This window comes from Rousettus aegyptiacus, unplaced genomic scaffold (genome assembly GCF_014176215.1).
Source record: "Rousettus aegyptiacus isolate mRouAeg1 unplaced genomic scaffold, mRouAeg1.p scaffold_m13_p_5, whole genome shotgun sequence".
Classification (NCBI taxonomy): domain Eukaryota; kingdom Metazoa; phylum Chordata; class Mammalia; order Chiroptera; family Pteropodidae; genus Rousettus; species Rousettus aegyptiacus.
Window position 1 is genome coordinate 86,596,947 of NW_023416308.1, and position 14,564 is coordinate 86,611,510.

At 38.2% G+C, this 14,564-nt stretch overlaps 1 protein-coding gene across 1 annotated transcript; it reads right to left on the reverse strand.

Annotated features, from left to right (window-relative positions):
• Positions 1-315: 315 nt before the first annotated feature.
• On the reverse strand, positions 316-14,110 carry LOC107519432 (vitamin D 25-hydroxylase). The gene is made up of 5 exons (XM_016162143.2): positions 13,869-14,110; positions 8,173-8,314; positions 2,437-3,069; positions 1,503-1,832; positions 316-665 (listed from the first exon to the last, which is right to left on the reverse strand). The coding sequence occupies exons 1-5, from the start codon at positions 14,091-14,093 to the stop codon at positions 490-492; spliced, it is 1,506 nt and encodes a 501-aa protein (XP_016017629.2). The 5' UTR covers positions 14,094-14,110; the 3' UTR covers positions 316-489.
• Between the last annotated feature and the right edge of the window lie 454 nt (positions 14,111-14,564).

A 14,564-nucleotide genomic window follows, 5' to 3' on the forward strand; every position in this document is an offset into this window, starting at 1 on the left:
CAGAATGTGGAGCCAGCCTCCAAAAATGTATAAATTTTATTTTATGGCTTCTGGATTTTGAGTTGTAGTTAATTAGAAAGGCTTCACCCATTAGAAAGGGATTCACCTATGTTTTCTAGCACTTTTATGACTTTGTTTTATAGAAATTTTTGAGCCACCTGTAGTATATTAAAGCATATGCTATGAGAAATGGATTCGAAATTGTAACCGTTTTCCAAATGACTACAGAGAAGTCCCCATACAAATAATATTTATCTTTGCTGGACTGACTTGATATTCTTCTATATATTTTTTTATTTATTTGACTTTCTTTTCTACTTTTCTATCTATTTATGCCATTATTACACTATTTTTATTTTAATTATTCAAGCTTTAAGGTAAGAGTATTTCAATACCTGATGCAGCTAAACCTCCCACACTGCTATTCATTTTGAAGCTATTCATTTGCCTCTTTACGTGAATTTTAGAAACAATGTATGTCTATCACTTTCAGCGTCTTTCCACACAGATGAGGTAGGGCTGGGGTTGCAATGTCATGCCTAACTTGGGCTTCAGATTTGGAACCAGTTCATTTGGAAAATGAAAGTGAAACCGCTGAAGCAATGCTGTAAAAAACAGGAACATTTCCATCCGAGCCAGCTGTTCTCCAAGACAATGTCTTTTTCCTAAACAGAAAAAACAGACGTAATAATATTTTAAAATCCATAATATTTACCAAAATTTATGTCTAACATGTGGTGCCATCCAGGAAATGTGGATTTTAAAGAAAATTAGAAGAGGTTATCCTTATTGAAGAATTTTCTTAAACTCCATAGAAATTGGCTTTTCATCTCCCAGAACCCATTTCTATACCTTCTTTTATCAAATCATGGACTTCTGTAAACTTATTAGTCCATCCCCCACTTCCCTTGCACATCGCAACAGAGCCTAAGATATGCCATGAAGCATCTAATTTGAAGTGTGACATTTTTTTCTATAGATTCAAGAGAAGGTCCTTTCATTTCAAATGACTTAACGTGAAATGAAGAGTTTCTTCTAGTCCATCTTCCATAGGCCTTGTGATCTGTGTAATTTTTCACAGCAGAAGCAATATTTTTGGAGATGAGGTATAATAAACTGGGAGCCAAGAGAGCTAGATTTCAGTTTCACTTCAAATTATGATGTCATTCCTCTGCCTGGGTCTCAGTTTCTCAAGCTACTTGTTACGGACCTTCTAGCTCTATGACCTTTGATTACAAACCCAAAATCCATACTCAAAAAAGTTTCAGAAGCAGCCAGAGCTTTTCAAAAGTTTTCTATAAGTTATTAAATTAAGGCTTGTTTATTTTGAGTAGAAACAGGTTAATGATCCCTAATTAAACTATTGTCTCATGTAGAAATTAATGCTGTTTTCAGAGTTGGAATATTTAATTCTACCACAGAATGCTTTGGATTTATATGTTATACTGATGAATCGTCATTATATTTTGTCCAAAGTTATGCTCCTGTGAAAGTTCTCTTACCTAGAGAAAATGGAACCCAAGCTTCCTTCTTGGAAAAATATCCATTGCTGTCCAGAAATCGCTCAGGACAGAATATTTCCGGGTCTCTCCAGTACTTTTCATCAAAGTGTACAGAATAAAGATTTGTAATTATGGTTGTACCTTTAGGAATGGAATAACCATGTACGACTGCATCTTCGGAGGTTGCATGGAAAATTCCTAATGGAACTATATTACAGAATCTTAAAACTTCATGCAAAACTGCCTCAGTATAAGGCATTCTGCATTTGTCATCCCAAGAAGGCTTCCTATTAGGTCCCATAATTAAATCAATCTCTTTCTGAACTTGTCCTGTCAGAGAGAAAGTGTTCAAGTTATTAAGTAATGCTTAAAAAGTATATCTAAAATAATTTCCCTTTGAAATAAAACAAAGGATAACCTATAATAGCAAGTCAATAGGGTATGAGTACACCCAGATTCAGATCTTTCATTATATGGGAGTTATATTTAAATATATACCATATATATTGTACTATCAGTAGCCAATGCTCTGAGTAACTCTGTGGTGAAAAACACATTAGAAGTAATAAAAATCAAACAAACTTAGAATTTGAATAACATCTCACTCTCAGCAAGAAAAATAGTAAAGCATAAAACTTGAATTAAAACAACCAGGGTTCAGGTCCTAGCTCTGCCACTTCCAGTGGCTGAGCTTGGGCAAGTTAGCCACTTAGCCCTTTCCTACATTTATAAAATAGGCATAATAAGACCTACCTCTGAGGTTTTTACATGAATTCAGAGAATATACTTGAAATATATTTATAACTTAAATATTTTTCTCTTGGCTAGCACAGCAGAAGTTCCTAAATAAAATGCTTTATACATGGCCAAAGACGCTAAAACATGTGTGAACCCAAAACGTAAGGACAGACCTTCAGGTCAAGAGAATCCTCACCTTGAATGTTAGGATAAAGGGCCATGAAAAGAATTGCCCATCGCAGCACGTTGGTTGTAGTTTCGGTTCCAGCAATGATGAGTTCACCCACAGAGAAAATTAGGTTTTCTTTGGAGAGAGTAGATGATGGGTCATTTTTACCTTGATCCATCCCATCTAAATAAGCATCGACAAAATGCTGAGGTAACTGAGGCTTTCTGTTGGCAGAAGCTTTTTCAATAAGCCTGGAGAGAAAATCATAGACCACAGCGGCATTTCTAAACAGCTGTCGATGTTTTCCAAAAGGTAACATGCCAATCCATGGAAAGGCATTATACAGGAAGACTGAAGCACTAGCAGCGAGTTCCACATTTTCACTAAATAGCTCAATCATGTGCTGAAAATCAGTGTTTTCATAAGTGAATCGTTCTCCAAAAATGATCACATTGGTTATGTTTGAAACAGCATTTGTTATTAATTGTTTAAAGTCAAAAGGTCTACCTCTGTATGTTTCAACAGCATCAATGAAAAAATTGATTTCTTCTAAGATTTTAGTTTCAAAAGACTTTTGGCCATATCCAAAACAGCGAAAGCTGTTTACAGCTAATTTTCTGTGATCAACCCATCCTCGGCCATATCTGGAATTGAGTAAGCCTGAAAAAGATATTAAAAATTTTTATCATTCCTACATCTCTGTATCTAACAGTGGAAAAATCTATGGAGAAAAGAGATGGTTAGTCATCCTCCAAATTTTCCTTAAAACTAAAACTAGACCCAGTGGATAAGTTCTGTTCTCTGCTACTCATTAGCCATAGAATATTATAAACATGAAAAGCTGGTCTACTTTTCATCTAATGCAGAAAAGATCTATAATTCTCCCACCACAATAAAACTGGACAGTCTTATGTAATTCATCCTAGATGAAGTAGGCCCAGGTGACTTCTTTATCTCAAATTTACTATAAGTTTAATTTACAAAAGATAAATTACTGCATGTCTATGGACAAAATTATATTTTAGACTAAACACACACCTGAAAGTCATACTTCTAGGATTAGAAATTTTCTGTTTTAAGAGACTAGATTTTAGAATACAAATTTACTCCTGTTAAAGGCATACATTATCTAACAAGTTAACTCTGGTAGGGTCAAGGGTGGCCTGAATGAGGTGTCAATGTAGTGAAAATACTCAAGGCAAAAGCAAAGTACTATGCATTGAATGTCTCTATCACCACAAATTTCCTGTGTTGAAGCCTAACCCCTAATGTAATGAATGATATTAGGAAATGAAGCCTTTGGGAGGTAATTAGGTCATGAGGGTGGGGCTCTCATGAATGGGATAGGTGCCCTATAATAAGGGACCTAGTAAGAATGAGAAGAGGTAATTGCTCACAGCTATATGAGGGTACAGAAAGAAGGCAGTTGTCTACAAGTCATGAAGCAGGCTCTTTCCATACACTGGCTCTATTGGCACCTTGATTTTGGATTTCCCAGCCTCCAGCTCTGTAAGAAGAGCTGTCTGTTGTTTAAGCCACTTGGTCTATGGTATTTTTGTTTTAGCAGCCTGAACTAAAGACAGAGGGCAAAAATGAAACTCAAACTTCCAGTGATGATATTGCTTGCATTAAAATTTTGTAGTCTCCACAGTATACTCTGCTGTCCTGTTTTGGCTATTATGAAATATTTTCCCTTTAAATTAACTACCAAGAAAAAAACATGCTCAGCACATATATTTATGTAGTATGTATTCTACTAGAAATTTCATTCATACTTGGTACATATGTGCACCTCTGATTAAAAAATATCATGTTCTCTTATCTACAGGAGGTACCTATATAATCTATATTCCAACAACTTCTGTGCAATAATTTTTTAATTTGGAGCTTATGATAAAGTTAATCATACATAAGTGGGTGTTCAGTGCTATGCTACTCTCATATTCCCATATTTCAGTCTCTTTTCCATAATCCCAGATGACTATTTATTCAACAAATACTCATTCAACATGTGTATATGGAGCCTCTACTATGTTCCAGGCAGTGTTATAAGTTGTCACAGTTAGATCAGTAAATGAAAGAGGCAAAAGATCCCTACTCTCATTGACCTTACATACTAGTGAGGAGAGGCAAACAAACAAATTATACAGCAAAGAAGGAAATACAGGGTAGTCAATGAAAGCCTCACTGAGAAGGGGACATAAGTAAAGATATATAAGATGAGAGAGTAATTCAAGCAGATATCTGAGGAAAAATCACTGTTGGCAGAGGGAACAGCTTATGCAGAGGCACTGAGATGAGAGCAAGCCCTAGCGAAATGTAAGAATATGGGATACCTGTAAAAGAAAGTACAAAGGAGCTTTGTTATAATCCTACATCAACCAAGCTGTAAGCACGGGCAATTTTTCCCAGACATTGGGATAATGGTGGCTCTGATTTCTGATATGTAAATGAAGAATTGTGGTATTTATGTAAAGGTTCAATGCATATGCATCTTAAAATAACACATATAGTTGTCTATCTATTTTTCTCTCACTGTTTTTTGAAAACCTTAGGTTGAATGCTTATTTTATCTTTATAATAAAATCATCTAAACTAAATTTTAGCTTTGAAAAGTATATATAATTTACCCCAAATATTACTCTGATCACATCGTTTTTCATTTTCATAATTTCTTTAAAGATCTTCTATCATAATTGTGGTATAATTTCTTTTTTTGCATAATTATTATTTAAAAGATTACTTCAGCTGCTGGAGATTTACTTTTTATTTATATTATTGCTTTCAAGTATCATTATACTTGAAATTTGGCCTTAAAAACTGGTGTTCTCTTTGCATCAGCTGATTTGTTTTGTGATGTAATATATGGTTAATTTTTATTTTTTTCTTTCATTCAATGTCTTTTTAATCTATACAAGCAAGATATTGTTAAATTTTTCTTTGAAATTAAGTATGAAGCTCTCATTAAACTGGATATACTGGACACCATTATTCTAAGAACTCTTACAATATTAAGTATCAAAACTGTTGTATCTGACTTCAGCACTCTATTTTTGACTTTCTGTGGCTGCTTTCTTCTTAATGATTCTGTTAACTTTCAGCATTTCTCCCTTGTTGAATATGGAATCATCCAACAATGATTAACACTAAACCACAGAGAATCCTAGTCCTTTACATAAATACCACAATTCTTCATTTACATATCATATTGATTAGTAGTTACAAATGGCTGCTTCAGGTTCTATAATCTTATAAGTAAAATGATAGCAAAAATGTCACCAAGTACTCAAGACTGGCTTCAAAAGCCACTTTTGATTAAAATGTGCATACAAGTGTTTGTATTCCTAATTTGTTTCACAAAACCTGCGCTAATTCTTTAAAACATAATTTATAACATTTATCAGACTAGATTAAAACAGTAGAATTAATATGCAATGGTCTAAAATATGAGAGTAATGCAGACTAAGAGGTTTTCAAATACTAGGTCTGTAGCCTAAATTAATTAATTAATACTTTCTTGTTAATCAGTACAATAGAATCCAAACTCTGTGCTAAATTTACATAAAATAAGAAACGTGGAGTGATGTCAGAAGCATGGCAGATGAGCGATGTCCTCAGATCTCTCGCCTTGAAATAACAATAAGCTAAACATCTAAAATTCAACAAATAACACTCGACCTGCTCACAAGCACATCTGAGCAAGTGATCTGTGAATAAAGAGCTACCACAGGAATTGAAAAAACAACTAGATCAGCAGAACAAGTTTTTTAGCAAGAAGATTGAAACCCTAAAAAAAGGACCAAAATGAACTTCTGGAGATGAAGAACACACTAAAAAAGATACAGAATGAAATAGTAAGCTTGGGAAATAAAGTCCACCAAATGGAGGAAAGGATCAGTGATTTCAAAGACAGAAATCTAGAAATAAATCAGAAGGAAGAGGGAGAGATTGAAGAATGAAAAATAATGAAAAATACAAGAACTAGCTGACAGCATCAGGAATGGAAACATTAGAATAATGGGTATTCTCTAAGGGTAGGAAAAGGAGCAGGGATTAGAAAACATTTTTTCATACAAATAGTTGATGAGAATTTCCCAAATCTAATGATGAATGTAGCTTGAATTCAAGAAGTCAACAGAATACCCAATACAACCCAAAAAGGCCTTCCCCAAGGCACATATTAAAATTATCAAAAATTAATGACAAAGAATTCTCAGGGCAGCCAGGGAAAAGAAGACAGTAACCTATAAAGGAAAACCCATTAGATTATCGTTGGACTTCTCAGCCCAAGCAAGAAAGGAGTGGAATCAAATATTCAAACTAGTAAATGAAAGGAACTACCTGCTGAGAATAATGTATTCAGCAAAGTTCTCCTTTAGATATGAAAGAGAAATAAAGACCTTTCCAGACATATAGAAATTGAGGGAATTCTCCACTACGAGACCTGCATTATAGGAAATACTGAAAGGGGTCAGCTCACCTAAAAAAAAATGACAAAAAAATACTTACCTATGAGTAAGGTGACTAGTAGGTAGAAAGAAGCAGAGGAATGCAACCTGTATTGAGAACAGGGCATTATAAGCTTAAACAATAAGAAGAGAGTTGCTGTTGCAAGATAGTAATGGATGTTCAGTATACATAGGGACAAACTGAGACAACAATAACAGAAAAGGGAAGGATTCAAAGATCTGAACTCGCAAAGGGGAATGGAGATAAGACACATACAGAAAAAAAATGGACTACTGTATACATATTTGTAATGGTAACCACACACCAAAGATTCAGAATATAAGTCCATAACATAAAACAAGAAGAACCAGGGGAAAATCTACAAAACCCAATCAAAAGAAAAAAGGGGGAAAAATAACAGAAATATAAGGACAAGAATGCAATAGAAACACTGAGCTACCAGAAAGAAAAGATTGGAAAACCTTATATTTCAATAATCACCCTAAATGTAAATGCGCTGAACTCACCACTAAAAAGGCACAGAGTTGCAAACTAGTTCAAAAAAACAAAAGCCAACCATGTGCTGCCTCTAGTAGACATGTTTCAGCTCCAAAGACAAATAAAGACTCAAAGTGAAAGGGTGGAAAATGATATTTCAAGCAAACAGCACTCAGAGAAAAGCGGGAGTAGTGGTACTAATATTGGACGAAATAGAATAAAAAAGGTAAAGAAAGATACTGAGGGATACTTCATAATGATAAAGGGAATCATGCACCAAGAAGACATAACACTTGTTAATATCTATGATCCCAATTGGGGAGCCCCAAAATATATAAAGCAATTACTAAGAGAACTAAAGGGAGAAACAGACCAAAACACTGTCAAATAGAGGACTTAAAATACCCCAGTGTCGGATATGGACAAATCATCCAAACAGAAAATCAATAAGGAAATAACATCCTTAAATGACACATTAGACCAACTGGACATAATTGACATTTACACAGTCTTTCATCCCAAAACAGTTACTTATACATCCTTCTCTAGTGCACATAGAACATTCTCAAGGATTGATCACGTACTGGGACACAGAGATAGCCTCAACAAACATAAGAGGGTTGAAATCATACCTACTATTTTCTCTGATCACAATGCTTTGAAGCTGGAGATCAACTGTAAAAAGAAGGCAGGAAAACTACAGATACATAGAATTAAACAACATGCTATTAAAGAATGACTGGGCCAGAGAAGAACTAAAAATAAGAAGTGTGATTTAAAACAGTAAAGCACCAAATAGGTGAAAATAAAACATACCTCCCATTTTTGTCATCTTCAGGAATAAAGGAAGGCATGGTCTGTCTGCAAAAATTTCACTTTGATGAACAAGGCATTCCTTTACTACATCATAGCCATTTAGAACCACAGTCGATATACCTCCAAGATCTAAACTGAAGATCTTTGATAAGAAAAGAAAAACAACATTTAAATGGATATAACCATGGAAATACACATGTACTAAGCCCAGCTCTCCCAGGATGTTAGTTCCCTGAAAATATAGGCACTTATTACTCAACTGACAATGTTTAGACTGACTTCTCTCTACAAGACATACCAAACACTATGATTTCATTATGAATTCAGTGCCTAAAAATGTAATCTCATAAATGGTAAAATGAAAAAAGTACCAGACTTTGAAGGCCTAGATTCTAATTTATGCTTTGCCATTAAACAGATATAGAACCCGGTATAGAATCTTTAACTTTTTGGGGCATCAGGGTTGCCATAGAAAATATAGTACTTGATTTAGATGCTCTTTTAAGATTCTTTCCAACTCAGAACATTCAATATCTAGGAATTTTTTATTTCCACGATGAATGGGAAAGCAGCATCATCTACATGTCATTTATTACTCCAGACTTAGTTTAGGAAAGAGTTTGTCAAAGGCATGAGAGACGATTTTGAAATATAAACATATTATAACTAGGTTCACTTATATTTGGGTCCCTGAATTCCTGAATAACATAGAGGACCCTCAGAGAATATGATCTTGGAAGAAAGTCATTGTTAAATAACAAAAATTCAACTAAGTAAATTTGAAGATCCAATTGGCTTTATTGAATGAATAGGGTAGCATCCCATCTAGAAGTAGAAAGGAGCTTCAAAGAGCTATAGAAAATGCTTTTAAAGCAGAAAGGGAGAAAGAAGATGAAATTACTAGCAAAAAATTGCATTATTTCAGGCAAGGTCGCTCTTCTAAGTGGAACAACGGGGTCTAACAGGCAGATTACCTAAGTAGTGCTGACCAGGTAATTTCAGCTTGAATGGTCAAAGGTTACAGTCCAGGAGGAGGCTGAAATTGCATTAGGTTAGGTATTAAGGCTTGGTTTGCTGACAGGGGCTTTAGCACGAGTGACTCCATTTTGGGCCTGCTGTCTCATTTTAACAACATTTACCACATAGGTACAGGTGGATGCTTAGCTAAGGGGAAAGCAAGACAGAATATCCATGCTCTGCCTTGCTGGAGCTTCTCATGTGCTTCACCTCAGGTTACGATGTCACATCTCTTATAGTCTATTATAGGTACGCCCTTAGAGACCTAGTCCAGAGAGGGAACAGTGCTATAGCGGGATGTAAAGATTGTTTTTCCCATCCTCTCATGAGATTGGCTGAAAGCTTTTTAGAGCAAAAATACTCAGCTAAGCTTCATCTCTGAGCAAACAGATAGAGCATGGTTTAGACATGGTTCACACTACTCAGGAAACAAACAGGAGGCTTGGGAGAATAGAAGTTCAGCAGAAGTAGTTATAGCAGCAATAGTGATGAAGACCTCCAAGCAGTAACAGAATCAACTAGCTGAGCAATGGAGTCTTTGGCACAAGGATAGGCTGTGCCAATTCAGCAGTAGATACATCCAGAACCTTAATGAAGGAGCATGGACCGCTGCCACAAGCAGTAATAGTTATATATATATATATAAAGTGGCGGTGTAAAAGTTCAGCTGAGCAACGGTGGGACTTTCAGCTTCCAAAGCAGTAATGAAATAGTCTTAAAAGAGACTTTTATTAGAAGCATAATTATAGCAGATATAAAGGAAAACCTACTCCTCCTGTGTGTCTCCTCTACTCTCTCAATACTCTACTACTGACACCAAATATGTGGGTTTTTCACACATCGAGCAATTCTGGGATACTAGCTGGGTGTCCTACGATTTAACTCAATTCTGACACTATCTACCTGGAGATAGTGTTAGATTCCACAGGTTAAGGGCTCAGTGCCATAAGAGTTCTTCCCCACTTTAGATGGCAATCACAAGTCCAGGTTGTTACCTGTTCTCACCAACAGGCTGTAAAAGGTCCCTACAATCTCCTCCTTGGGTTTGATTAATTTTCTAGAGTGGCTCACAGAACTCAGGAAAATATTTTACTTACTAGATTACTGGTGTATTATAAAAGGATATAACTTAGGAATAGCCATATGGAAGAAATGCACAGAGCAAGGAAGAGGGGTGTGAAGCTTCTATGCTCTGTCCGGCCTTGCTACCCTCTACTCACCTCCTTGTTCACCAACATGGAAGCTCTCCAAACCCTATTATACAGGGATTTTTATAGAGGCTTTATTACCTAGGCATGATCAATTAAATCATTAGCCATGGGTGACTGACAATACTTCCAGCCCCTCTCTCCACCGCAGAGGTAAGGGGGTGTGGTGGTGGTGGTTAGAATAAAAGTTCCAACCCTCTAATCCTGTTGGTTCTTTTGGAAACAAGCTCCCATTCTTTGGGGATTTCCAAAAATTATCTCATTAAAACTCAAGCGTGGTTGAAAGGGGCTTGTTATGAATAACAAAAGATGCCCTGATCACTCTTAACTCTTAGAAAATTTCAAGAATTTTAGGAGCAATGTGCCAGGAAAAGGTATAAAGAGCAAATACATATTTTTCTTATTGTAAATCAAAATATCATGGCAGAGATAATAAAAGGATGGCATTAGTGAATACCTAGTGGTTCTAATGCAGGAAAAAAACAGACCGATGATTTCTCAAGGACAGTAAGATCCTGAGATTGAAAGTTGTGTTAATATGAAGGAAGAACAAACAAGGGAGTCATGTTTCAGGGTTAAACTGTCAGGCTGGGGACACTGCAGATTACAAAAAACAAAGAGGAGCCATAGCTTTAGAAAGTTGTTATACAGTCCACTTTTACTCAAAAATTTGAGATGCTCCTCTATTTGAGGGTAAAACTGGGGAAACTGTTACTTGAACTAGCATCTATTACCTTGAACCAGAAATATCCATATTCTTGTCTGCTCAATTATAAACTCCTTAGAATCAATTATCTTTATCTTTGACCCCTCAATAGAATCTTGTTCAGTGCCTTGCATAAAAGTCTCAATACATGCTTCCTTTATAAATAAATAAGTTGTCAACTGCATTTGCCTGAAAGTAATTATTTTATTGTCCTTACATGCATTACCTAAAAATAATCTGTAAAAGCCACTTGTACTAGCATTACTAACTAGGGAATGCTTTTTGAAATCTGGATTGAGATTAAAGTCACTAGAAGTTTATACATTCAGATTGAATCTCCAAGGTAATGGTAACTCTTGATGTGGTAGATTTTTATTTAAGATTGCCTTTAAAATGAACGTGTAAGATCTGAGGACTGGTTGTCTTCTTTTTAAGAATTATGAAAGAGAATTGAATTCACAGACTTCATAAAAGCAGGTGTCACCTGAAGTGATTGTCATTTCTCATAAGCAATTTTCAAGTCCGGGTTTTTTTTTTTCTGTGAGCATGCATCTCCAAATTATAAAGTAAGGTAGTGGAAAAATAAGATTCCATTTAAAAATAAGCCCTATGAACGACTTTCCACAACCTTCCAGAAGTACAGGAGATAGTAATAGTCTGATGTCCTCCCACTTTCAAAAAAGGTATAACATATTATACTTTTATAGTATATTAACAACTTATACTAACTTTGAGACTTTATGAGAATTGAGAAATGCCTCTAAGACAATGGGAGACTTTAGGGGTGTTTCACGACGAAGACAAAGAACAAATGCTGCTGTAGTTTAAAGAGTTAATCAGTTAGGTGGTTTTCAACTTAAATCTAAGGCAGAGTCAGGTAGTGTCCTTTTCATTTTTGCTTTCTCTTTCTCCTCTACCCTTCTTGTACCTAATAATACAGTTCAATTTTACTACTAGTAAAGAGCCTCTTTGTAAAAACTATGGTTTGCCTCAAATAGTTCTACCAGCAGTAAAACTGAGGCCAATTCTTAAATCCATTGAACCAAACTACCTCTCCCAAAATGAGTTTTCCAGCACATTTATAACTTAATTTGTAATCTATGATTGGAGACTTCGATTACCACATTCCAGAAGAGAATGTTCATTGTGAATATAGTATTACTTTCATATTTACATATGAAAAACAATTTCCTATTATGTGAGACACTATTTCACAAAATGGGTTTAGACTACTTAATCTATAGGCCTAATATATTGTTCTGTAATTAATAACCGAGAACATCTTAATACTTAACTGTTTTCAGTTATTATCATTCTTATCACACACGAGAAAAAAAAGATTCAGAGAAATAAAGATCAAGTTTTATCTGAGGAAAGAGGACTCAACCTCTAGTCTCATGCTTTCATATCTTCTGATTTCTCTAGACTGTTGTGACACTTTGAACCAACACACTAGAATGCAAATCATGAGAATACGCACAAGTCCTGGAGAACTGAAAGGTGGAAAAGAAAACCTAAGAATTATACGTATTTGCTTTACCTAAGTCCAATTTCCCTTTAACAAAGTAAATCACTAGAGAGCTGCGGAACCCAGAATTATTCTTGTAAAAACTGTTTCAAATAAGGATTTAAGCCCCACCCTGAAATACAATTGCCAAAGTTCTGCTGTACTTTTCCTTCAAAACACTCACCACAGTATGTGGTTGATAATTTTCTCCCTCTTACTAAGCTGTAACTCGCTGATATCGGGCTGTGTCTGCCTTTTACACCTCTTCATCCCCATCACCTGGCAAGAGTCTGGTTTGTTGTTGCACATAAATGAATGGATTCAAAATAAATCAGGTTAGTGCCAGTGCTCTGAAAACTTCTGCCTCCTTCTGAGCTCAAGACACTCTTCCAAACACAAACTTGAATTCTGGTCTTTTCCCCTGCTAGTTAGCATCGGTGTGGCTGGCTGTCCGCAAGTCACTGGACATTTCTGGGTGCGGTATCCTCTTCTGTAAAATGGGAGAACCAGAGGACCTACCCACCTAGGAGGCTGTGAGGTTAAATGAGTCCATATTGGGAGGCTGGTCCACAGCAGGCACAGGGGTTTGCTGTGAGGGTACTCCGGGCCTGTAAGGCCAACATCGCTCATTATACGATATAGGACTCCGCACCGATTTTTAGTCTTGAATTCATTTGCTCTTTCATAATTATTTACCGGAGCTCACCTCTCGGCCAAGCCCTTCACGGGCTTTTTCTAATCCTCGCAGCGAACACCTAAACTGGCCGTCCTCAAATGTAAACATCTAAGAACCTCCTATTACCTATTAGCTCGGTGCCAGAATTCAGACGCCCCCGTCCCGCGGGAAGCCGCGGGCTGGAACCTAACCCGCCGGGAAGCTCGGCGGAGCTGAGAAGCCAGGCCCTGGCTCGTTTCCCCGGGAGCAACGCGTGCAGGCCCGACGTTGCCACTGGCTCGAGCCCAGACCCCGCTGCGCAGGCGCGGGCGCCCGACCTCTGCGCTCCCAGGGTGGGAGAAACGTCCCGGGTCCCTCGGGGCGTCGGCGGGTGGGGGTCCCAACTGGGCGAGGCTCCCAACTGAGCGAGGCTCCCCTAGCTGGAGCGCGGCATCGAGGAGTTCTGCCGACCTAGGAAGCCGGTTACCTTCCAATCCCTTGGTACATGGAGAGGGGTCCCGACAGCTCCGGGCCAGGAGCTGCACTCAGCCCACCCGGGAGGAAGCCCCGGGCCCTCCCTGCCTGCGGCCCGTCGGGCTGTACCTCGCCGTACACCTGGCTCTGCTTTCTCATGTAGACGTGGGGGAGTTCGGCCGAGGTGGCCAGCGAGTAGATGTTGCCTATAAATGGCAGCCCTGACGGCCCCGGGGGGAAGCCCGTTGGCCTCCTTTGCTTCAGCAGCTGGCGGAGCCCCAGCGCGAGAAGCAGCAGGAAGACCGCGCCGCCCAGCGCCGCCGCGCACGCCTCAGCTCCGGGAGGCTCCCGCATGGCTCGGGGCAGGGGCTGCAAACCTTCGCCACCTTGAGACTGGGCGCGCCCCCTGCCCTGCCGCACCCCCATTGGCCCGATACTCCGAGATCCCGCCCCAGTACCAGGGCCATTGGCTGGCTGAGTATAGGGCACTCGGCCTCCTCGGGGGCAGTTACGTCTGTCATTGTCCTCCTCCGAGTTGACTGTGGGGAGACGGGTGCGGCCCTTAGCTCTGGGAGCAGCTCTAGGCGAGCACCAGCCTGGCGGGGTACTGAGCCTGGAGTCCTTTTCCCGGGTGTTGGCGTCAGGGTATTGAGGACGTGTCAGCACAGCCTCCCTCGTTGAGCTAGGTAGATCCTGTCTCTCTTGCGGCCACCCGTTTTCTGAGGGTGTATTTGTAGGAGCTAGGTGTGCGTATTTCAGACTATGACAACTAGAGAGTTCATAAACCCTGCTGTCTGAACCCGATAATCTAATTCCCATTAGAGA

Excerpts from the sequence above, each read along its gene's own strand:
- LOC107519432 (XM_016162143.2), bottom strand. The coding sequence starts at position 14,093 with ATGCGGGAGCCTCCCGGAGCTGAGGCGTGCGCGGCGGCGCTGGGCGGC. Across the intron at positions 1,833-2,436 it reads CCTTTATCCTAACATTCAAG|GACAAGTTCAGAAAGAGATT; the intron begins GTGAGGATTCTC and ends TCTCTCTGACAG. Across the intron at positions 666-1,502 it reads TTGGGTTCCATTTTCTCTAG|GAAAAAGACATTGTCTTGGA; the intron begins GTAAGAGAACTT and ends TTTTCTGTTTAG.